Raw genomic sequence first — 25183 nt, 5'->3', positions numbered from 1 at the left:
AGGTGCAACATCAGCAAAAGGGGTGTGCTGCATAACCATTAGAACTGCGCTACTGGGAGGAGACCGTGCCAGTGACTGACAGTGGGAAAAGTTGAAACACAATACACAATTACCCATGTACATCACTTTATTTCAGTGTGGAAATATTACAATTTAAAATAGTCAGTCAAGTTCTAACTTACAAAATCGCTTGTTAATAATGTGTCTACCACGTATGACAGGTGTAATATATAGCCTACAATTAAACAACCCTACTGCATCAACCAATTATGTCCTCAAAATACTGTCGCTGTAGATTCATTCATATAGAAAAAGAGAAAAGCAAAAAAAGATGCCAAGAGAACATATCAGCAGGATGGAATTTTAAAAAAGGAGCCTCGTGCTCTGGGAGACGGCCATAGTAGCACTCTACAGTCCGATGCTGCCGCCTGGTGGCGAGACTTCACATCACTTGGGACCTGAGAGCAGATAGGTGTCATGAGATGTATTGGTTTCATAAATTCAAATTATATACACCAATCAGACATTTGATAAAGACCAACATGGAAATGAAAACAATGATAGATTATTTTTACTTGTCAGAGCCCCTGCCTCTGCCTCCGGTACTCCAGCAGGCCTGAGAGATGAAAATGGAAAACAAACAGGTAAACCACCACTTGGCCAGTGATTAAAAAGTATACAGTACCAAACCAAGCCATCTAAACCCTAAAACATAGGGGGGAAATGTATTAAAGATCAAACTGAGTACTGAAGCTTCTAACTGTAAAGAATATTCTAAAAGCTCCTCTTAAGAGTCTAGAGATAACACTTTAATAGCCTTACAATGAACTCAGTCAAGGTCTTCTCTGCCATGTTTAATCAACACTATCTCTTCTTTGCCCAACTTACCGTGACTTCGGACTTGATTTGCATGGGCATTTCCGGCCTGCAGAGAGCGAGAGAAATTAGTGTGAAAGAGCTACTATGATGGAAAGCTGATATACTCTTGAGGATAGCTTGAGTTGACAGGACTCTCCCCATCCTAGATGTCAAAGACACATGCCTGCTAAACTAGCACTGGAATGAAGATACCGCCTGATAAACTAGCACAGGAATGAAGATGCCGCCTGCTAAACTAGCACTGGAATGAAGATACCGCCTGCTAAACTAGCACTGGAATGAAGATACCGCCTGCTAAACTAGCACTGGAATGAAGATACCGCCTGATAAACTAGCACAGGAATGAAGATACCGCCTGCTAAACTAGCACTGGAATGAAGATGCCGCCTGCTAAACTAGCACTGGAATGAAGATACCGCCTGCTAAACTAGCACTGGAATGAAGATACCGCCTGCTAAACTAACACTAGAATGAAGATACTTCAGTAATTGATGTGTATAGAAGTTGGAATATTACATAATTTTACAAGACCCTATCCAGTAAAACATATACAAACTGCTTGATTATTCTAAATGATTATTTGTACAGCTTGGACAGAACACTAAAGACCCAAAGCCTTCTTTTTGCACATGTGAGGTAGCAGGAGGGGGGCACTCCCTCTGTCCCCTGTGATATATGACTAATGTATGGGCTGATTAATGTAATGGATGCCTGGAGTAAGAATTAGGGTGGAGGTCTCCAGCTATGCCTGGGATGGGGTGGATGAGGGCAAGGGCAGGAGATGAGGAGGGAGGGGACAAGGCTGCATAGTGTCCAGGCCAGTTTTAGTCAGTGCCCTAGATGCGAAGATGTCTACAGGGTAGAGAGGTGTTGGGTGTCCTGGGGGTTGTGCAAGGCATGTTGGCCTGCATGCCAGCAAGTAACTGATCCCAGGCTTGTTTATAAGGACTGGACTGGTAAAGAGGGGCTGTTCAATGGATCAACATGTTGAACAGTGCAGAACTACAATAATTATGGAATGAGATTGGTACAGTAGAAATAAACTTATGGGACTAATCACATTTTATTTCAACGGAAATGTAATACTTCAAATGGTTTTTTAAATATACAGTGCCTTGCGAAAGTATTCGGCCCCCTTGAACTTTGTGACCTTTTGTCACATTTCAGGCTTCAAACATAAAGATATAAAACTGTATTTTTTTGTGAAGAATCAACAACAAGTGGGACACAATCATGAAGTGGAACGGCATTTATTGGATATTTCAAACTTTAACATTTCAAAAACTGAAAAATTGGGCGTGCAAAATTATTCAGCCCCTTTACTTTCAGTGCAGCAAACTCTCTCCAGAAGTTCAGTGAGGATCTCTGAATGATCCAATGTTGACCTAAATGAGTAATGATGATAAATACAATCCACCTGTGTGTAATCAAGTCTCCGTATAAATGCACCTGCACTGTGATAGTCTCAGAGGTCCGTCAAAAGCGCAGAGAGCATCATGAAGAACAAGGAACACACCAGGCAGGTCCGAGATACTGTTGTGAAGAAGTTTAAAGCCGGATTTGGATACAAAAAGATTTCCCAAGCTTTAAACATCCCAAGGAGCACTGTGCAAGCGATAATATTGAAATGGAAGGAGTATCAGACCACTGCAAATCTACCAAGACCTGGCCGTCCCTCTAAACTTTCAGCTCATACAAGGAGAAGACTGATCAGAGATGCAGCCAAGAGGCCCATGATCACTCTGGATGAACTGCAGAGATCTACAGCTGAGGTGGGAGACTCTGTCCATAGGACAACAATCAGTCGTATATTGCACAAATCTGGCCTTTATGGAAGAGTGGCAAGAAGAAAGCCATTTCTTAAAGATATCCATAAAAAGTGTTGTTTAAAGTTTGCCACAAGCCACCTGGGAGACACACCAAACATGTGGAAGAAGGTGCTCTGGTCAGATGAAACCAAAATTGAACTTTTTGGCAACAATGCAAAACGTTATGTTTGGCGTAAAAGCAACACAGCTGAACACACCATCCCCACTGTCAAACATGGTGGTGGCAGCATCATGGTTTGGGCCTGCTTTTCTTCAGCAGGGACAGGGAAGATGGTTAAAATTGATGGGAAGATGGATGGAGCCAAATACAGGACCATTCTGGAAGAAAACCTGATGGAGTCTGCAAAAGACCTGAGACTGGGACGGAGATTTGTCTTCCAACAAGACAATGATCCAAAACATAAAGCAAAATCTACAATGGAATGGTTCAAAAATAAACATATCCAGGTGTTAGAATGGCCAAGTCAAAGTCCAGACCTGAATCCAATCGAGAATCTGTGGAAAGAACTGAAAACTGCTGTTCACAAATGCTCTCCATCCAACCTCACTGAGCTCGAGCTGTTTTGCAAGGAGGAATGGGAAAAAATGTCAGTCTCTCGATGTGCAAAACTGATAGAGACATACCCCAAGCGACTTACAGCTGTAATCACAGCAAAAGGTGGCGCTACAAAGTATTAACTTAAGTGGGCTGAATAATTTTGCACGCCCAATTTCAGTTTTTGATTTGTTAAAAAAAAGTTTGAAATATCCAATAAATGTCGTTCCACTTCATGATTGTGTCCCACTTGTTGTTGATTCTTCACAAAAAAATACAGTTTTATATCTTTATGTTTGAAGCCTGAAATGTGGCAAAAGGTTGCAAAGTTCAAGGGGGCCGAATACTTTCGCAAGGCACTGTAACTGTAGTTGGGCCGACAGACTTACTGACGATGAGGACAATGCCCATGACAAACAGTACCACAGCGAAGATCAGTCCACCGATCCTCAGTGATTCATAGTCTGAAACAGAAATACATTTTTATCCCTACACACTAAGGCCCACTACTGCAGAATATGTGCAAGGCACAGTGCAACTTAAAACATCTTATTCAGTACATACATATGCACTGTACCCTCTTAGGGTGTATACAGTATAGCAAAGCTATGCAATTATGACAATCACATTCCTGAGACAATTCAAACATACGTGCCTACTGTATATGCCACAATTGATGAATCCATCAGGTTCACATCTATAGATCTATATTCTGATTAATATTACTGCCTCAAACATGGAAGGATATTCACTGTAAGAGCTGAATATATCCTATAATGTATCTGAATGCATAGACCTACTGAAGACAGGATAGAGCAATGAACAGATTTGATGACAGAATCTCTATTATGGTTGTGATGTGTTTAGAAATGAGAGTACTACAGCAGAGTGGGAGGGACTAGAACGGTTTGCCAGTTGAACTCCGGAAGCGTAGCCCGAAGGGTCAATGTTTTCCGACGCTCCTGGAAAAATGGGGGGAAAACGCGAGCCCGTCTTGACCTCCCTGATATTCCCTGAGAAGTGTCACGTTTGCCCCCAGTGGAGTTAGTCCATGTTGATCCATCCCCCACTCACCGTAGTGAAACGCAGCGTCATAGTCTGGGAGGGGGAATACATGAAAACAAGATACATTTAGTCAGGGACCGCATTTTGTAGAATGTTATTATTCACAGTTATTCAATCTACATTGAAATTGCAGCTATAGTATTAAAAAAAAATATATACATTAGACCACTTGTCCCATCGCCAGCCAAAGCAGATTGAAGACAGAGCAGCGCATGAGGCCAGATGGAATGCATTGTAAAGGATCCACTGGGAGACTTCTAAAACATTGTGTCCCTAGTGGGAATTGCATCTCCTTTTAAAATCACACGCATTCATAGTGGTCCTTTTCAATAGAAACTTACACACCATGTTTGGAGCTAAACTAATTCAAACGTCAACGGGGTTGAGTGTAACTGGAGTGAAAAAGGCGAGTGACCAAAAACTGTGATTTAACTCTTTGCCAACATGCTCTTTAAAGTGAAATACAATTGGTACAATAATGTTCATTTAAAACAACAAGAAACTTTTACCTTTTTCATCCATCGTCAATGCTGGAAAACAAAAGACCGAAAGCATTAGTGATTGACAGGCATTAGCTCTGACTGTGTGCTTGGTGTGAACTACGAAGCTTTCATAACTGGTTTGAGGCTCTGTTGACTTTCAGAACTGTAGTCAAGTGTTCCAGAGGCGTACATTGAATGTCAATAGTGACTACTGTACACATGATAGTAAAGACTGGTTGTAGTGTTCAATGCTTTAAATTTTTTTTTTTTTTAATTGTCCACTTGTACTGAAAGTTTAGGAATGGGGCATGCACTTACAGATTACACCACTGGGTGATGCGATACAAAGTGCATGCTTTTAAATACAATCTGGCAACACTCAGGTGGCTCCCTCCTCACAACAGTAAAGGGGAAACAGCAACATGCAGTGGACCATAAGCAGCTCTGTTGAAAGCAGTAGAAATGCTAATGCTACAATGATGCAAGACACCACAGAGTCCTGATGCATTACTAACCATCCCCACTCTGCAGTCATTTCCTAAGGCCAGTGACCCATGGCAGCTCAGGTAGGTGCTGTTATAAAGCAGACTTCACTGTGTGCGCGCGCACGCAGAGCGAGTAACCGTTTGAGAATCAACCAATTGTCACATCAGGTCCTCACAATACCATTAAGATTAAGAATCTAAATCACATGGATGTCACACTATCTAGATCACCAAACATAAATGACTCCTGCTTTGTTTAGTACAGAAGTAATAGAACCACTTCTAGAAAGTTCCAAGGTGTATTACATTAATCACTGCTCAGCTCTCTAACAACAAAATGCTCCTCTGATTGGCTCATCTTATATCTGCTGACATTTTCATTTTGTTTTCTTCTAAAGGATGTCAGAATGACAACCCGAGTCAGCAGGGCTTTTTATGGTGCAGTAGATAAGCCTAATGTCCGACAAACACTTCCGTTTGGTGTCATTCCTCTCCATTACCAGGGGAACTCATATCCTGCCCAAATCACCCTGTTGACTGTAGAGAAAAACTACTAATGTAGCGCAATCTGCTCAGGAACAAGTCAGCACAACACAACCCAACCCAAAGTGCAGTGTAGGACTGCCTAGCACCACATGCTACTACAATATGGGAGGCTTGGCTGCACACCAAATTACCGATTACTAAAATCCTTCACATGAGAAAAAGGCTAATCCTGGCCAGGAAAGCAAAGGCTCTTTCTTACACCAGTCTAGATGAGCCCATTTCAAATGAACTGGATTTAATCGTAACTTGAAATCCTTACACAATAGTATTTAAATAAATATAGTTGTGCAATATGTAAGTACAGACAGAGCAAAGCTGGTCATACTCTAGGGCAGGGGTATCAAACTCAATCTATGGAGGGCCTAGTGTCTGCTGGTCTTTGCTTTTTCCTTTCAATTAAAAGACCTAGACAACCAGGCGAGGGGAGTTCTTAACTAATTAGAGTTGAGTGAAAACCCAGACACTCGGCCCTCCATGAAATGAGTTCGACACATGTGCTCTATGGCAGAGTTTCCTGACACCCCGATGAGGAGATATTTCAATCAGCTGTGTAGTGCACCAAAATGTGCACCCAGGGGAGACCCCCAGACTGAGTTTGATGAAAAGCTGCTCTAGTGCAACTGACCAGACAATAACAAATATGGCTGTGCATTCTTAGTGTCCATTCCAAAACAGACAACATGTTTCTCATTCCTTTATGACAACACTGAGGCATCCAATAAAACAAACTTACCTGGCATGTCCCTGCCTATAGATGACCCTGTTAGTATAGACAGACCAGTTCATTCTTTAAATCACTGGCACTCTTAAGACACTACAAGTTTGCTAAAATATGACACTACAAACATTCCTTTACCACACTGCAGTGTCTCCCCTACATGCATTGGCTAACACTGTAAAATAATAAATCAATTATATATGCCCCAGGAACACCCCCTTCCTAACTCTGCTGAAAAACACTGCATTGTGAATGACCTTTCCAGTTTCTCTACAGACAGCCATACTCTAGGACAGGGTTTCCCACCAGACATTTCACACTTTTGTTTTAACCCTAAATGGGCACAGCTGGTTCGATTAGTCAACTAATCATCAAGCCTTTGACTAATTGAATCAGGTGTGCCCATTTAGGGTTAAAACAAAAGTGTGAAATGTCTGGGGGGTGGGGGCAGCGGAGAGGGTTGGGAAACCCTGTTCTAGAGTATGGCTGTCTTGAAGCCCCGGACAAAAACACCAAATTCAACTCATCGAGGATTCAATGATTAGTTGACAAGTTGAATCAGGTTTGTTAGTCCAGGGCTACAATAAAATGTGTACTGTAAAAAACAAGGGGTTATTCGAGGACTGGAGCTGGGAAACACTGCTCTAGGGCAACTGATAAGCCAACAACAAAGATGGCCATGCATACTGTGTCCATTCCAAGGCAGACAGACTGCATTTCTCATTCCTTTGACACAACTGAGGCATCCAATGCACTGCAAACTTACCTGGCATCTCTCTGCCAAATCCTGACCCTGTTAGTACAGACACACCAGCTCATTCTTTAATCACCGGCACTCTGAATAAAACATTCACTTCCCTCAACCACACTGTGAACGCTCCTCAGTCACCATTCAAGTGCTGAGGTCAAGTATTTGAGAGAGAAGCTCAAACAAGAAAAAGAGTGAAAGGAAAAAGCTCACCCAAAGCAGGAGGAACACAGGAGCAGAATGCCACCAACAGAGAGAGATCCATGTCACCTGGAGACAAAGGGAAACAACCACCAGAAACATGACAAGACAGAAAGCAAATATTTTATTTGAGAACCAAGTTCAATCCCCAGGGGGGACTCAAGTTGATACATGACAATTACGTATTTCAAGCATAACGTAATGGAAAGACTTCTGGGCTCATAATGAGGAAACATAACAGGCTTACACAGTTGAATCCTACAGATTAATTTTTCCATTTTAAGTTATTTTTATATTATTGTGTGTACCACATTAGGTGTTTTATGGTTGACAAATAATTCACCATACCCATATCTTCCAACAACAATATATATATTTTTTGTTATTTCAAAAAATACTTTTGTTCTTGCCGTTTTAATTTTTAGAATGTGGAAGAACAGTATATCTCCAGTGATGATTTCAGTTTGTGGAAGAACAGTATATCTCCAGTGATGATTTCAGTTTGTGGAAGAACAGTATATCTCCAGTGATGATTTCAGTTTGTGGAAGAACAGTATATCTCCAGTGATGATTTCAGTTTGTGGAAGAACAGTATATCTCCAGTGATGATTTCAGTTTGTGGAAGAACATTATATCTCCAGTGATGATTTCAGTTTGTGGAAGAACATTATATCTCCAGTGATGATCTCAGTTTGTGGAAGAACAGTATATCTCCAGTGATGATTTCAGTTTGTGGAAGAACAGCATATCTCCAGTGATGATTTCAGTTTGTGGAAGAACATTATATCTCCAGTGATGATCTCAGTTTGTGGAAGAACAGTATATCTCCAGTGATGATTTCAGTTTGTGGAAGAACAGTATATCTCCAGTGATGATTTCAGTTTGTGGAAGAACATTATATCTCCAGTGATGATTTCAGTTTGTGGAAGAACATTATATCTCCAGTGATGATCTCAGTTTGTGGAAGAACAGTATATCTCCAGTGATGATTTCAGTTTGTGGAAGAACAGTATATCTCCAGTGATGATTTCAGTTTGTGGAAGAACAGTATATCTCCAGTGATGATTTCAGTTTGTGGAAGAACATTATATCTCCAGTGATGATCTCAGTTTGTGGAAGAACAGTATATCTCCAGTGATGATTTCAGTTTGTGGAAGAACAGTATATCTCCAGTGATGATTTCAGTTTGTGGAAGAACATTATATCTCCAGTGATGATTTCAGTTTGTGGAAGAACATTATATCTCCAGTGATGATCTCAGTTTGTGGAAGAACAGTATATCTCCAGTGATGATTTCAGTTTGTGGAAGAACAGTATATCTCCAGTGATGATTTCAGTTTGTGGAAGAACAGTATATCTCCAGTGATGATTTCAGTTTGTGGAAGAACAGTACATCTCCAGTGATGATTTCAGTTTGTGGAAGAACAGTATATCTCCAGTGATGATTTCAGTTTGTGGAAGAACAGTATATCTCCAGTGATGATCTCAGTTTGTGGAAGAACAGTACATCTCCAGTGATGATTTCAGTTTGTGGAAGAACAGTATATCTCCAGTGATGATTTCAGTTTGTGGAAGAACAGTACATCTCCAGTGATGATTTCAGTTTGTGGAAGAACAGTATATCTCCAGTGATGATTTCAGTTTGTGGAAGAACAGTATATCTCCAGTGATGATTTCAGTTTGTGGAAGAACAGTATATCTCCAGTGATGATCTCAGTTTGTGGAAGAACAGTATATCTCCAGTGATGATTTCAGTTTGTGGAAGAACAGTATATCTCCAGTGATGATCTCAGTTTGTGGAAGAACAGTATATGTGACATTTTGCATGACTCTTGTAAGATGTCCTTTTTTAACACCTGATATGATGTTTTAAGTACTTTCAAGTACATATGCCCTTCATGTAAATAACCTAAATGCAATATGTAGTTAATTCATTTGTATGGAGGTTCATTTAAAGGTGGTCTATCAACTGTAGCACTGATGACTTTTCTTAAAAGTTGAGTCATGAAATCTTAGTCTCATTTAAAATGAAGCCCTCAATGTGAACATACCACAGAATAACTACAAAAACAGAATACAATTAAATTCATTAAATCAAAACAAGCCCAACTTGTACATATCAAATATGGATCAATGTGATGTGCCACTATGCATGTTCATTATGCAGGTCCCTAAGGTCAATATTACATAACGTTCAGAAAACCATTTTCTTTGTGTTTAACACTATGATCAGCAATTAAGTTTTGAATTGCGTTAAACCCATTATTCACTCTGCAGTGACTTATAAAAAGAGCGTGCAGCAGCTGGCAAGTAGTTGAGCAGGTCATCAGATCTTGGTACTTGTTTTTTTTGATGGGCAGAGGACTCTCATATGCTCTAGGGTAGTGGCTTGCAAAATAGGGAGGTTGAGGTGTAGCTCCTCCTTTTGGTTTGGAGATCAGCCACGACTTCCATCCCTCAAATAGACTGTGGCTCTGTCTGGCGTACAGATTCCAAGGATCCTCAACTGAAATTAGAACAGAAACATTTTAAATTCCTGACATCAATAAACAACTTTCACAGTCAAGCATTAGGATATTTTATTGTTAGAACAACATGTTGCGTGTTGATGGGATGTTCGTAAACTATTCTCTGTGCAATACCTGTGACTTTTAACCACCTCACTGAGGTGGTCTGTAGTCCAGCTGGTCGCTTGAGGACAGAATCTGGGAGGTGCCTGAAGTCTTCACATTGCATCCTCATCGCCTTGAATGGTTTTGCTGGTTGTGCATCAAGTATCATCTTTGAAACATCATCAGGTGTATGAAGGACGGACACCTTGCGCCTCTTCTCGATGGTGGCAAAAGATCCATCACAAGGAAGAAAAGAATGACCAGAGACCATGAACTTCTGCTCAACTTGCGTAAAGTAACCCATAGAGACGAGCATCGACATCAGATTGAGCATCCGCCAGTTGTTATTCTGCCCACAGCATCTGTCACTGAAGATGATCAACTTGCGCACCTCTGGTTTGGTGAGTAGAGTGAATTCTGTCTTCACCCACTTCAATATGTAGCTTGCCACCTCAATGGACCCCCGGTGTGCAATCCCTGTAGGATACAGTGTAACGTTACATATAACTAGCTAGCTACTGTAGCCATGTCGAATCATCCGGTGGATGGAGAAAAAGTAGCTAGCTATGTTTCTTCTATAATCTAGCAATAACATTTGTAACGATAATGTATAAATTAGTAGCCAACAAACTTTAGCTAATATGTTTTCTCTATAGTTACAAATTAGACAACCCAGAACATACATGTTAGTTACTATACTCTACAGCTAGCTAGCTTGATTGTTTGATATACGGTTCTTCCACATACCTCTTTTGGATAGCTTTTCCCAGTTTTTTCTTGACCCTTACGATTTGTATAGGGTTTTCCTGCATCCCGTAAGACCTTTGCCTGTCTTTCCATTCTTTTAGTTTTGTTTCACGTTTCTTTCCCACATTTCGGTGATTTTCATCAGCAACAGAAAGGTTGTGCGCTTGTCCGTCCATTCTGAGTGCTGCACATAAACGGTTATTCCACCAGAGCCTATCTTTACATTTAAAATTGTTAATTCGAGCGTGGAAAGCTTGTGAAACCGGTTCACTATAGAAAAAGGGTGTCCAATAATGATTTTTCATGTATATCTCTTTTTGTACATTTTTTAAATGTCACATATATGGTTCTTCGTCTGTAGGATTCAGTTGTCCTGGCCAGAGGAGTGTTGAAGTTCTCCCACCACCAGTGTCTGACAGGTCTGGTTGTGGGAGAAATAGGTGCAGATCCCAGTGGTTTTAACATCAGCCTTGTTACTGAACACATACAGCTTTGTATCTGAGGGGACCAGCAGAGCTAGTCACAACACCCTGCAACTTTAACACCTCACTATCAAAGAAAGCACTGTTCTTGAAATCACACCAATCTCTCTCAAGAAATGAAACTACAGGGGAAAGGTACATCTATAGAATTATTCTTGACTTCACATTCCTTGTTTGTGCCCCTGACCGTGGGGAGGAATTAAACATTGAGGTGACGCTTTCAAATAACCCCAACATCTTGTGATCTTATAGCTGACCTGCTATGGAGGCCATGGTCTGTTGCTGCTAGACTTAAACAGTTCTCCCATGATCTCTTTATGTTTTTAGCTCCTGACTCGGGGTAAGGGAAGAGGGGGCTATTTCAGTCTCTGCACTGTAGAACACGGGTGTCCTGTCCTTGCAGTATTGGGGTGCAGGGAAGAGAGACCCGGGTTGAGTTGCACATGATATTTGGTCAGTGGGTTAAAGACATACAGTGCTTTCAGAAAGTATTTATACCACTTTACTTTTTCTGCATTTTGTTTAGTTACAAAGTGGGGTTAACATTTATTTAATTGTAATGTGTTGTCAACGATCTACACAAAATACTATGTAATGTCAAAGTGGAAGACAAATTATAACATTTGTAAAAAAAATAAAAATAAAATTGTGAAATAAATTACTATTATATCTTGATTATGTAAGTATTCAACCCCCTAACTCAATAAATGTTAGAATCACCATTCGCAGCAATTACAGCTAAGTGTCTTTCTCAGTACATATCTAAGAGTTTTCTGCATCTGGATTGTACAACATTTGCCCAATATTATTTTCAAAATTCTTCAAGCTCTGTCCAATTGGTTGTTAGTTATGGCTAGACAACCATTTTCAGGTCTTGCCATAGATTTTCAAGTAGATTTAAGTCAAAACTGTAACTTGGCCACTCAGGAACATATACTTTCTTCTAGGTAAGCAACTCCAGTGTAGATTTGGCCTTGTGTTTTAGGTTACTGTTTTGCTGAAAGCTGAATTCATCTCCCAGTGTCTGGTGTAAAGCAGACAACCAGGTTTCCACTAGAATTTTGCCTGTGTTTAGCTCCATTCCATTTATTTTTTATCCTTTAAAGCTCCCTAGTCCTAAACGATTATAAGCATACCCATAACATGATACAGCCACCACTATGCTTGAAAATATGGTACTCAGTAATGAGAGTGGTACTCAGTAATGTGCTGTATTGGATTTGCCCCAAACATAACATGTTGTATTCATGACAATAAGTGAAATGCTTTGCCACATTCTTTGCTGTATTACTTTAGTGCCTTGTAGCAAACAGGATTATGTTTTGGAATATATTTTTTCTGTGCAGGCTTCCTTCTTTTCACTGACAATTAGGTTAATATTGTGGAATAACCACAATGATCTTGATCCATCCCCAGTTCTCTCCTACTGTATCACAGCCACTAAGCTCTGTAACTGTTTTAAAGTCACTACTGGCCTCATGGTGAAATCCCTGAGCGTTTTCCTTCCTGAGTTGGAACGATGCCTGTATCTTTGTAGTGACTGGGTGTATTGATACACGATCCAAAGTGTAATAAATAACTTCACCATGCTCAAAGGGATATTCATCGTCTGCTTTTAATTTTTTTTATAAATGTTTTGACCCATCTACCAATAGATGCCCTTCTTTGCGAGGCATTGGAAAACTTCTGGTCTTTGTGTTTGAATCTGTGTTTGATATTCACTCCCAGCGACTGAGGGACCTTACAGATAATTGTATGTGTGGGTTAGAGAGATGAGGTTGACATGAAACAAATCATGTTAAACACTATTATTACACACAGAGTGAGTCCATGCAACTTGTTAAGCACATTGTTTACTCCTGAACTTATTTAGGCTTGCCATAACAAAGCAGTTGAATAATTATTGACTCAAGACATTTTCGCTTTTCATCTTTTATTAATTTGTATTTATTTAAATTTTTTAGAAAAACATAATTCCACTGACATTTTATCATTAAATCGAAGTTTCATCCAATGCAGGCTGTAACAACAACATTTGGAAAATGTCAAGGGGTGTGAATACTTTTTGAAGGCACTGTAACTCAGCTGGGTTTTTTTTTCTCAGCTGGAATGTGCAGTCACTGCTCACGACGGTATGCCGCATACCGCTACAGTTTGTTTTTCACACATAGGCCATTCTTTCTACAGATGTTCTTCCAAGCCCTTCTAGATTTTCACATCAAGTGTTAACTGGCCGTGGCTCTTAAACCAAACTCCCACACTGGAGTTTTGTTTGTGGAGGCATTGGCACCCTCGGCAGAAAGCGTCCTGAGTTTTGTTACAGACAGCAGATAAGCCTAAATGTTTCTTTAAACAAAATCTTGTTTGTTGGAGTGCTGCAGAAAAACGTACTCACCTGACACTAATCTCTAGGGAACTGTGAGCATATTTGATTCATGTGCAGAACATGATTGTGGGATTTTGGAAGAATTGAACGGTGAACATACAAATGAGCCATATTATATATCTAACTATGTATTCATTACATCACCTGTCAGATTAAGTCACTGTCCTCGGTACTTCTGTACAACTGAAATATGATAATTAAGAACTACTCCGGCAGCAGATGAGGTGACAGAACTCATACTATACATTATGTAGATTTCCGTATGAAGAAATACCATACTATGATGGGCATCAGATAGCCGTCACTGTAGTTAACATAATAATTTGACATAGCCATTAAAACGATTAGCCCCAATGACTCTGATCAGAGCCCATCTTTTGGCACAGACCCTATCTGTTCTATCCCTAGCCCAAGGCATAGAAAAGCTGTTCCATACGGCAACTATAACTATTCATACTTATGGTCTCTGAGTTGGAGCAGTGTGGCATGGTTTAGAGAGATACAGGGTTTTAAACACTCAAACCAGGGCTTAAGAACAGGACTAACAACAAAGGACTGCCAATCAATATCTTAATCTGCCAAATGCTGCAAGAGTTATAGCAAAGGCCAATAATCGTGTTTGTTACAGCATTCTACTTTAAAGAAGACTAGGCTCACCCTCAAGTAAACAAAGTTTAAACTAAGTTACTCTTAGAAAATACTTTGAACCTCAGTCATGGTTTTCATCTAGCCCATTAGGCTACAGATAGCTACTTCTCATGCCTAGAGAGTTGTGAGGTTATTGCACTTTGCCTGAACTGAAAAGGACAAATACAAAGTAAGAAAAGTAGACCTACCTACTACAACCACAAACTGATAAGCCAGTCAGTTTTGAAAAGTTATGGTACAGCAGGCCTACGCCAACTGGTGGCCTGCTACTGAATTTGGCTCGCGGGTGATTTTATTTGACCACCCAAGTTTTCTGAGCAAAAAAAATAAGTATTTAAAATGAGTTTTATTGGACATAAAATACTGTAAAAACTAAAGCAAATCAGCTCCAAGTGATTTTAATTTTGTAAATCTCGTCCAAAGTATTCCCACGCATAATGAAGAGATATGTGACCATATACAAATTTAAGCAAGGTTAGAAATTATGTTTTACTCAAATATTATACACTACATGACCAAAGGTATGTGGACACCTGCTCGTTGAACATCTCAGTCCAAAATCATGGGCATTAATATGGAGTTGGCTCCCCCTTTGCTGCTATAACAGCCTCCACTCTTCTGGGAAGGCTTTCCACTAAATGTTGGAACATTGCTGCGGGGACTTGCTTCCACTCAGCCACAAAATCATTAGTGAGGTCGGGCATTGATTTTGGGCAATTAGACCTGGCTCGCAGTCAGAGTTTCAATTCATCCCAAGGGTGTTCGATGGGGTTGAGGTCAGGGCTCTGTGCAGGCCAGTCAAGTTCTTCCACACTGATCTCAACAAACAATTTCTGTATGGACTTCGCTTTGTGCACGGGGGCATTGTCATGCTGAAACAGGAAAGAGCATTCCCCAAACTGTTGCCACAAAGGAAGCCCAGAATGGAAAGACCTGTGTGTTGTTCTTGTTAATACAGACAGAAGAGCTCCAACTTCTTAATCATAGCCTCAATTTTGTCCCGCATATTGAATATAGTTGTGGAGAGTCCCTGTAATCCTAGATTCAGATCATACAGACGAGAAAAAACATCACCCAGATAGGCCAGTCGTGTGAGAAACTCCGTCATCATGCAAGCGGCCAGACAATAGATAATTATGGTCAGTAAAGAGAACTTTAAGCTTGTGTCAATACTTTGCCCCTTGATAACCAGCGCACTTCTGTATGTTGTAAAAGTGTTACATGGTCGCTGCCCATATCATTGCATAATGCAGATAATGCACAAGAGTTCAGGGGCCTTGCTTTAACAAAGTTAACCATTTTCACTGTAGTGTGCAAAACGTATTTCAAGCTGTCAGGCATTCCCTTGGCAGCAAGAGCCTCTCGATGGATGCTGCAGTGTACCCAAGTGCCGTTGAGAGCAACTGCTTGCATGCGCGTTACCACTCCACTATGTCTCCCTGTCATGGCTTTTGTGCCATCAGTACAGATACCAACATATCTTGACCACCAAAGACCATTTGATGTCACAAATCTGTCCAATACTTAAAAAAATATCCTCTCCTGTTGCCCTGTCCTCCTGACCCCCCATAAACGTAATAGACAAATACCAAAAGCTGTGCCAGGCCCGCCACGTCTGTTGACTCATTCAGCAGTAACGCGGACACTGCCGCAGATATGGCTTGTATGTGAAGCAGTAAATGTTTTAAAACATTTTTTTATTTTTTATTTCACCTTTATTTAACCAGGTAAGCTAGTTGAGAACAAGTTCTCATTTGCAACTGTGACCTGGCCAAGATAAAGCATAGCAGTATGAGCAGACAACACAGAGTTACACATGGAGTAAACAATTAACAAGTCAATAACACAGTAGAAAACAAAGGGGGAGTCTATATACAATGTGTGCAAAAGGCATGAGGAGGTAGGCGAATAATTACAATTTTGCAGATTAACACTGGAGTGATAAATGATCAGATGGTCATGTACAGGTAGAGATATTGGTGTGCAAAAGAGCAGAAAAGTAAATAAATAAAAACAGTATGGGGATGAGGTAGGTGAAAATGGGTGGGCTATTTACCAATAGACTATGTACAGCTGCAGCGATCGGTTAGCTGCTCAGATAGCTGATGTTTGAAGTTGGTGAGGGAGATAAAAGTCTCCAACTTCAGCGTTTTTTGCAATTCGTTCCAGTCACAGGCAGCAGAGTACTGGAACGAAAGGCGGCCAAATGAGGTGTTGGCTTTAGGGATGATCAGTGAGATACACCTGCTGGAGCGCGTGCTACGGATGGGTGTTGCCATCGTGACCAGTGAGCTGAGATAAGGCGGAGCTTTACCTAGCATGGACTTGTAGATGACCTGGAGCCAGTGGGTCTGGCGACGAATATGTAGCGAGGGCCAGCCGACTAGAGCATACAAGTCGCAGTGGTGGGTGGTATAAGGTGCTTTAGTGACAAAACGGATGGCACTGTGATAGACTGCATCCAGTTTGCTGAGTAGAGTGTTGGAAGCCATTTTGTAGATGACATCGCCGAAGTCGAGGATCGGTAGGATAGTCAGTTTTACTAGGGTAAGCATCTCCTGCCATGTCACTGACGCGTCGTGAAACAGTGCTGTTTGATGAAGCAATTGTCTGTATAGTTTTTTGGGCCTTTCCCCCCAGCATTGTTCCAGCCATTTCCGTGGCAGCAGGAAGAATTAAGTCCTCCACAATAGTATGGGGCTTGCCTGTCCTAGCCACTCAGTAGGTCACCATATAAGACGCTTCTAGCCCCTTCATATTAATGGTATCTGTTGATTTTATACATGTCTTACTAATCGAAAGTCATCTTTATTCTCGCTCAAAAAACTGCCTTGGCTTATTTTTCAAATTGGTATGTTTTGTTTCTAAATGCCTGTTTCGTCGAGTTGTGAGATAGTACTTTTAACACACTGTGGCTGAGGAAAGGCACTACTCCCAATATAAGTGAACCCCAAATCAATGTAGTTATCATATTTAATATTTGCGCCTCTTGATGGTCCAATGTCCCTGTCTGTTGTTCGGTACTTTCCCGGGCTGCATCAGATTCACAACTGTCAGTGTCCATGGTAGCTGGGTTAACAACAAATGTAGAATTACTGGTGTTATCATTGGATGTGCTCGTGGAAGCAGGACAACTTGTGTCATCGACAGGTGCAGGTGTAGTACTGCTGGTAGTAGCAGTACTACCAGTAGAGCTGGTCTGTGTCTCTATGGACGAGGCCTTACTTTTTTTAACCATTTATAAATTTTTGAGCAAACGGAATGAGCAGCAGCTGCGTTTGGCTACATACGGACCGTTAGTGGAATTCCCACAAGAGAGTAACGGTTAACGTGATTGGATGTTAATTATTTGACTAGGCTAGCTGTATTTGAAATTGTGTTGTTATTCTGCTGAACACTAGATAGTTTCATTTTATTTTTGGCAGTGAAGGCTACGAGGCTACTCAGGCGAGAAAAAACCTCACCAAAATGTATAGCCCGTTGGAAATTATAAATGTACTGTTTGAATATGTGAAGATATTTCAAATGTTTTTATTTGTATACCATCCCAACAGATCCACAGATGACGCAATCTCAATCGTACTCCACACTGCCCTTTCCCACCTTGACAAAAGGAACACCTATGTGAAAATGCTGTTCATTGACTACAGCTCAGCATTCAACACCATAGTGCCCACAAAGCTCATCACTAAGCTAAGGACCCTGGGACTAAACACCTCCTTCTGCAACTGGATCCTGGACTTCCTGACGGGCCACCCCCAGGTGGTCAGGGTAGACAACTACAAGTCTGCCATGCTGATCCTCAACACTGGGGCCTCTCACGGGTGCGTGCTCAGTCCCCTCCTGTACGCCCTGTTCAAACACGACTCCAACAACATCACTAAGTTTGCTGACGACACAACAGTAGTAGGTCTGATCGCCGACAACGATGAGACAGCCTATAGGGAGGAGGTCAGAAACCTGGCTGTGTGGTGCCAGGACAACAACTTCTCCCTCACTGTGAGCAAAACAAAGGAGCTGATTGTGGACTACAGAAAAAGGCTGGCCGAACAGGCCCCCATTAACATTGACGGGGCTGTAGTGGAGCGGGTGGAGAGCTTCAAGTTCCCTGGTGTAAAAAAACACACCAAGACAGTTGTGAAGAGGGCACGACAACACCTGTTCCCCCCTCAGGAGACTGAAAATATTTAGCATGGGTCCCCAGAACCTCAAAAAGTTCTACAGCTGCACCCTCGAGAGCATCCTGACCGGTTGCATCACCGCCTGGTACGGCAACAGCTTGGCATCTGACCGTAAGGCAAAACTTCCAGCCATCCGGGACCTATATACCAGGCAGTGTGAGAGGAAAGCCCCAAAAAATGGTCAAAGACTCCAGTGACCCAATTCATAAACGTTTCTCTCTGCTACCGCATGGCAAGCGGTACCGGAGCGCCAAGTCTAGGACCACAAGGCTCCTTAACAGCTTCTACCCCCAAGCCATAAGACTGCTGAACAATTAATCAAATGGCCACCCAAACTATTTACATTGACACCCCCACCTCCATTTGTTTTTACACTGCTGCTACTTGCTGTAATTATCTATGCATAGTCACTTCACATGTACAAATTACCTCGACTAACCTGTACCCTTGCACATTGAATCGGCACCAGTATTCCCTCTATATAGCCTCGTTATTGTTATTTTATTGTGTTAGTTTTGTATTAATTTTTACTTTATTTGGTAATACTTTAACTCTTTCTGGAACTGCACTGCTGGTTAAGGGCGTGTAAGTAAGCATTTCACCGTAAGTTGAAAAAAAATTGAATTTATATTTTGATGTGTGTATTTTCTGTAATTTCTGTAATTCAGGACTCATCTGTAAAATATACCTTGGTCTCAGTAGTAAAATAAAGGTGAAATAAATAAATACAAAATATATGGTCACGTGCTCTCAAAGATATTTAGAAATCGTTTAAATGTAATGATATGGGGAACTTTCTATAGACTAAATGTTCTTAAACCAACGGAAAACATGGTTTACTTGCAAGGCTATTTACATAAATGTAGCAAATTATACAAACTTTAAAGCTATGCGCACAGGTCAAAACAGCTTTCTTCTCTAAAGCACGTGTTGTTAGTTGTTCACATGTTTTGACGGGGAAAATTGCCTTTTGGTAAAAGATTTATAACAAATGAAAACAAATTACCTGTCAGAAGTCCAATTAATGGAAAATAGGTGACTGTGGAGATTAGATGAATAATAAAAACGCTTAGGTCGCTGCCTTGCCTCCGCTCCTTCAGAAACAATGTTTCTAGTGTTCTAATTTATCGACACAAAAAGTCCGCTTTTGCAAAACTGATAAAACACGATTTAATGAGCGTACTTAATGTACAGAAATTAATGCAAATCTGGTCCTGAAATGTTTCTCCTGAAACATCCAGCAAAGTTTTCGTGGTCGGATATATTTTAGCGTCTGGCGAGGGAAAGAAGGGGGAGGGGGTTAGGGGTTGGTCTGAGAAGAAATGCAACCTGCCCTCCAGAATTACCCTGCTACTGAGGGGTAAACAACCTTACCACCAACTGTATTTTGATGTTTGTTTTTTACCACCATTTTCACATTTTCTAAAAATGTGTTGTACACCGCGTTCAGTTTAGGGTGTGCACCATCCTAAAACGAAAATACATGCTATAACGCTTGCTTGTTCTGCCCACTACGATTAATTTGCTCCCATTGGAAACGAGAGTCTGTGGTCTATTTTGGGTTAGTTATACAAACCTTTGATGATGCTTTATGTACAACTACGAGCCGGTCCATGGGGGACACGAGTGTATTACCGGGAAGGCACGTCAATCCTAGACAATAGTGCAGATATAGCGCCCACTATCGGCTGTTTAGGCTACCCTGAATCGGTTTTAGTCTGTTTAATAAAATAAAAAATGTGTGCAGTTATTTGGCATTTTGAGACTATTTTCCATATAATTATTTCACAGTTCAAAACAAGTTTAGCACTGTATGTTAGGTCTGAGTGAGGTAACATTCAGTGGGAGTCAAATTATTTCCTAAGCATGCAGAAAGTGGGGTATGGTCTTTTATATCTCTAAGGTTGGCCCAGCAGTTGTAAGGTTGGCCCAGCAGTTGTAAGGTTGGCCCAGCAGCTGTAAGTTTGGCCCAGCAGTTTCGAACGGAGGCAACAGAACAGAGTCAGTTCCAGGTTAGTGGGAATTAGGCTAGAACAAAACAATAAAATTACAAACCTTGGAAAGAAAACAAAAGGTTACGCTTGGTTATAGGTTATGCCAAGTTGGCTTGGGCCCTAAAAAGTTAGCTACATGCTATCCCACACATCAAGACTTTTCCATGTAGGCCTACTGCCGTGAGTAGCCTGCCTAGCCCTCGAGTCATTGAGTAATAGCCTCAAGTGGATGTTGAACTAGAGGCGAAAGTTCCGCATCCAGTTCAACATACACTCAAGGGCTCACCATGGCGGGGCTGTCCAGGTGAGCTATACATTCAACTTCTGCATAAAGTTCAACATCCACTCGAGGGCTCCCCCTTGCAGGCTGTCCAGGTGCACTATACAGTCTATCTTGGAGCCCTCGAGTGGATGTTGAGCGGGATTCAAGGATGTCTCCGCTAGCTATCAATCATAATGGGTTTGGTTAGCTAGCTAACTAGTGTCGTCAACCAGATTAGAATCTGAATTCAAATTATTTTGAGTGTAATGCAGTTTGGTGACACTAACCACATTTCCATCCAGTTTTTATTGGAGTAAAGTCATACCTTATTAAAAGAAATCATGACAGCTGTCATGGAAACAGGAAGTTTCGGTACAATTTTACAAATGCCGACATAATTTGTTGGTTTGACATGGTGGGATCTGTTTGTGTCAATAATCTTAATTATGCGAGAAATTATGGTGGAAACGCCTTTATGTGCAAATATTGAAAGAATAATCATCATTGAAGTAAATTTGGAGTCGTGATGACATGGTGTGTGGTCCTCCCACTACGACTCTGGAAAGCATTACTTTATTAGGCTACAGATTAAATAAATGATGAACTTCACAGGGTGGTGAAAATGCTGCCCAGTGACACAAACCTACCAGACGAGCTAAATTACTTATATGCTCGCTTTGAGGCAAATAACACTTAAACATGCATGAGAGCTCCAGCTGTTCCAGACGACTGTGTGATCACACTGTCCGTAGCTGATGTGAGTAAGACATTTAAACAGGTCAACATTCACAAGGCTGCAGGGCCAGATGGATTACCAGGACGTGTACTCCGAGCACGCGCTGACCAACTGGCAAGTGTCTTCACTGACATTTTCAATCTATCCGTGACTCGAGTCTGTAATACCAATATTTTTCAATATACCCATATTTTTCAAGCAGACCACCTTGGTGAGGTGTTCATTTTGTATATCAACAACATTGGGGATCTTATTGAAACAGCGGATGTTCATTTTTATGCTGATGATACTGTTCTTTATTCAAGTGGTATTAGTTTATCTTTATCTTTTGAAAATGCTCAAAGAGCATTTAACATCATACAACATAATCTGTATGATTTAAAGCTGATTCTAAATTCGGGTCAAATAAAATGCATGATATTTTCAAACGCCAGGCATGTTACAAATCATGTCATTGCTACATTGGCTAGACATTCTATAGACAAGTTAAAGTGTACAAATATTTGGGTGTGTGGGTTGATGATAAGCTGAGCTTCACTGTGCATGTAGAGAACTTGATAAGGAAGCTCAAGCTGAAAATGGGATTGTATTAATGGCATAAGGCTTGTTTTTCTTTTGAGGCCAAGAAGGAGCTGGTACGATGTACATTACTGTTGGTTTTAGATTTGAGTGATGTTATATATATGCAGGCCTCAGCACCTACCCTAAGAGCACTTGATTCAGTGTATCATGCAGCCCTCAGATTAATTTCAAATCGGAAACGTCTAGCACATCATTGTGATCTCTACAGCGCTGTTGGCTGGTCGTCATTGACCTTGCGTAGGCTTAAACACTGGTATACACTGATTTATAAGGCCATATTGGGTAAAATGCCATTTTATCTCTGTACTTTTTTAGTCAGGTCCGTAAATAAATATCAATTACGGTCCCATTCTGATTTGCTTCTAACAGTACCAAAAATTAGAACAGGACATGGTAGTTTTAGTTACATAGCGCTGTGGTCCTGGAATTCTGTAATGAACATTTTAAAATGTGATGATCTAGTTTCGTTGGTGGAGTTTAAACACTTTGTCACGTCCTGACCTTAGTTCCTTTTTTATGTCTCCATTTTAGTTTGGTCAGGGCGTGAGTTGGGGTGGGCATTCTATGTTTTGTGTTCTATGTTTTCTATTTCTATGTGTTTGGCCTGGTATGGTTCCCAATCAGAGGCAGCTGGCTATGGTTGTCTCTGATTGAGAACCATACTTAGACAGCCTGTTCTCCCACTATGGATTGTGGGTAGTTATTTTCTGTTCAGTGTTTTTGTTGCACCTTACAGAACTGTTCGTTTGTCGGAACCGACAAAAAATATTTTGAATACGTACCACGCTGCACTTTGGTCCTCTTCTCCCGATGACAATCGTTACAGACTTGATCGATGTATATATCATAGTGTAATTGTTTTTAGGCCAGCTGTTTTTAGTCAAGGCGTTTGTGTTTTTAATGTACAATGTTTTTGTTGTTGTTTATAGTTTTGTTTAATGGTGTGTTAGTGTATGTAAGTTGTTTTGTCTGAAACGTTGTTCCCTCTGCTGCTATTGGACCAAGTCTCTCTTGGAAAAGAGATGTTCTCTCAATGACAAAAAACCTGTATGAATAAAGGTAAAATAAAATAGTCTTCTTGGGCACAGGAACTAAGTTAACCTGCCTAAATGACTACTGATCAGTAGTACTCACATCTGTAGCAATGAAGTGCTTTGAAAGGCTGGTCATGGCTCACATCAAAACCATTATCAGAGAAACCCTAGACCCACTCCAATTTGCATACCGCCCCAATAGATCCACAGATGATGCAATCTCTATTGCACTCAATACTGCCCTTTCCCACCTGTACAAAAGGAACACCTACAGTTAAAGTCGGAAGTTTACATACACCTTAGCCAAATACATTTAAACTCTGTTTATCACAATTCTTGAAATGAAATCCAAGTAAAAATTCCATGTCTTAGGTCAGTTAGGATCACCACTTTATTTTAAGATTGTGCAATGTCAGAATAAAAGTAGAGAGTGATTTATTTTAGCTTTTATTTCATTCACCACATTCCCAGTGTGTCAGAAGTTTACATATACTCAATTAGTATTTGGTAGCATTGCCTTTAAATTGTTTAACTTGGGTCAAACATTTTGGGTAGCCTTCCACAAGCTTCCCAAAATAAGTTGGGTGGATTTTGGCCCATTCCTCCTAACAGAGCTGGTGTAACTGAGTCAGGTTTGTAGGCCTCCTTGCTCGCTTTTTCAGTTCTGCCCACAGATTTTCTATAGGATTGAGGTCAGGGCTTTGTGATGGCCACTCCAATACCTTGACTTTGTTGTCCTTAAGCCATTTTGCCACAACTTTGGAAGTATGCTTGGGGTCATTGTCCATTTGGAAGACCCATTTGCGACCAAGTTTTAACTTCTTGACTGATGTCTTGAGATGTTGCTTCAATATATCCACATCATTTTCCTACCTCATGATGTCATCTATTTTGTGAAGTGCACCAGTCCACCCTGCTGCAAAGCAACCCCACAACATGATGCTGCCACCCCCGTGCTTCACGGTTAGGATGGTGTTATTCGGCTTGCAAGCCTCCCCCTTTTTCCTCCAAACATAACAATGGTCATTATGGCCAAACAGTTCATTTTTGTTTCAACAGACCAGAGGACATTTCTCCAAAAAGTACAATCTTTGTCCCCATGTGCAGTTGCAAACCGAAATCTGGCTTTTTTATGAGCGCCCTTTCAGGTTATGTCGATATAGGACTCGTTTTACTGTGGATATAGATACTTTTGTACCTGTTTCTTCCAGCATCTTCAGATTTGAAGGTAGGCCTCCAACTGACTCAAATGATGTCAATTAGCCTATCAGAAGCTTCTAAAGCCATGACATTGCTAGTGGTTGAAAAACAAGTTAATGACTCCAATCTAAGTGTATGTAAACTTCTGACTTCAACTTTATGTGAGAATACTATTAATTTACTACAGCTCAGCATTCAACAGCATAGTACTCTCAAAGCTCATCACTAAGCTAAGGACCCTGGGACTAAACACCTCCCTCTGCAACTGGATCCTGGACTTCCTGACGGGCTTCCCCCAGTTGGTAAGGGTAGGGAACAGCACATCCGCCACGCTGATCCTCAACACAGGGGCCCCACAGGGGTGCATGCTCAGTCCCCTCCTGTACTCCCTGTTCACTCGTGACTGCATGGCCAGGCACGACTCCAACACTATCATCAAGTTTGCTGATGACACAACAGTGGTAGGCCTGATTACCTACAATGATGAGACAACCTTAAGGGAGGAGGTCAGAGACCTGGTCTTGTGGTGCCAGGACAACAACCACTCCCTCAATGTGATGAAGACAAAGGAGATGATCGTGGACTACAGGAAAAGGAGGGCCGGTACGGCAATTGCTCGGCCCCTGACCGCAAGGCACTACAGGGGGTATGGCCCAGTACATCACTGTTCTCTCTGCTACTGCATGGCAAGCGGTACTGGAGTGTCAAATCAAGGTCCAAAAGGCTTCCTAACAGCTTCTTTCCCCAAGCCATAAGACTCCTGAACAGCTAATCAGTGGGCTACCCAGACCCCTCTTTTATGCTGCTGCTACTCTGTTTATAATCTATGCA

At 41.1% G+C, this 25183-nt stretch overlaps 1 protein-coding gene across 5 annotated transcripts; it reads right to left on the bottom strand.

The window, feature by feature from the left end:
* Positions 1 to 109: 109 nt before the first annotated feature.
* On the bottom strand, positions 110 to 20173 carry LOC110538497 (FXYD domain-containing ion transport regulator 6). 5 transcript variants are annotated; one of them, XM_021625379.2, is made up of 10 exons: positions 19551 to 19895; positions 7501 to 7557; positions 7306 to 7332; positions 6555 to 6581; positions 4818 to 4838; positions 4318 to 4341; positions 3633 to 3707; positions 889 to 925; positions 576 to 616; positions 110 to 458 (listed from the first exon to the last, which is right to left on the bottom strand). In XM_021625379.2, the coding sequence occupies exons 2-10, from the start codon at positions 7550 to 7552 to the stop codon at positions 448 to 450; spliced, it is 315 nt and encodes a 104-aa protein (XP_021481054.1). In that variant the 5' UTR covers positions 7553 to 7557; positions 19551 to 19895; the 3' UTR covers positions 110 to 447. The 5 variants fall into 5 exon arrangements, with proteins under 5 accessions (XP_021481054.1, XP_036798876.1, XP_021481068.1 ...); XM_036942981.1 differs by lacking the exon at positions 7306 to 7332 and having other exon boundaries at positions 19551 to 19896; XM_021625393.2 differs by lacking the exon at positions 6555 to 6581 and having other exon boundaries at positions 19551 to 19894.
* Positions 20174 to 25183: the final 5010 nt, after the last annotated feature.

Source organism: Oncorhynchus mykiss, chromosome 2 (genome assembly GCF_013265735.2).
Source record: "Oncorhynchus mykiss isolate Arlee chromosome 2, USDA_OmykA_1.1, whole genome shotgun sequence".
Classification (NCBI taxonomy): domain Eukaryota; kingdom Metazoa; phylum Chordata; class Actinopteri; order Salmoniformes; family Salmonidae; genus Oncorhynchus; species Oncorhynchus mykiss.
Note: the sequence above shows the minus strand (reverse complement) of the source record. Positions and strands in the feature narration are given on the sequence as shown.

Coding starts and splice junctions, on each gene's coding strand:
- LOC110538497 (XM_021625379.2), bottom strand. CDS start 7,552: ATGGATCTCTCTCTGTTGGTGGCATTCTGCTCCTGTGTTCCTCCTGCT. Junction 4,342..4,817: donor ATTGACGATGGATGAAAAAG/GTAAAAGTTTCT, acceptor TCCCCCTCCCAG/ACTATGACGCTGCGTTTCAC. Junction 3,708..4,317: donor TGACGCTGCGTTTCACTACG/GTGAGTGGGGGA, acceptor TTTCTGTTTCAG/ACTATGAATCACTGAGGATC.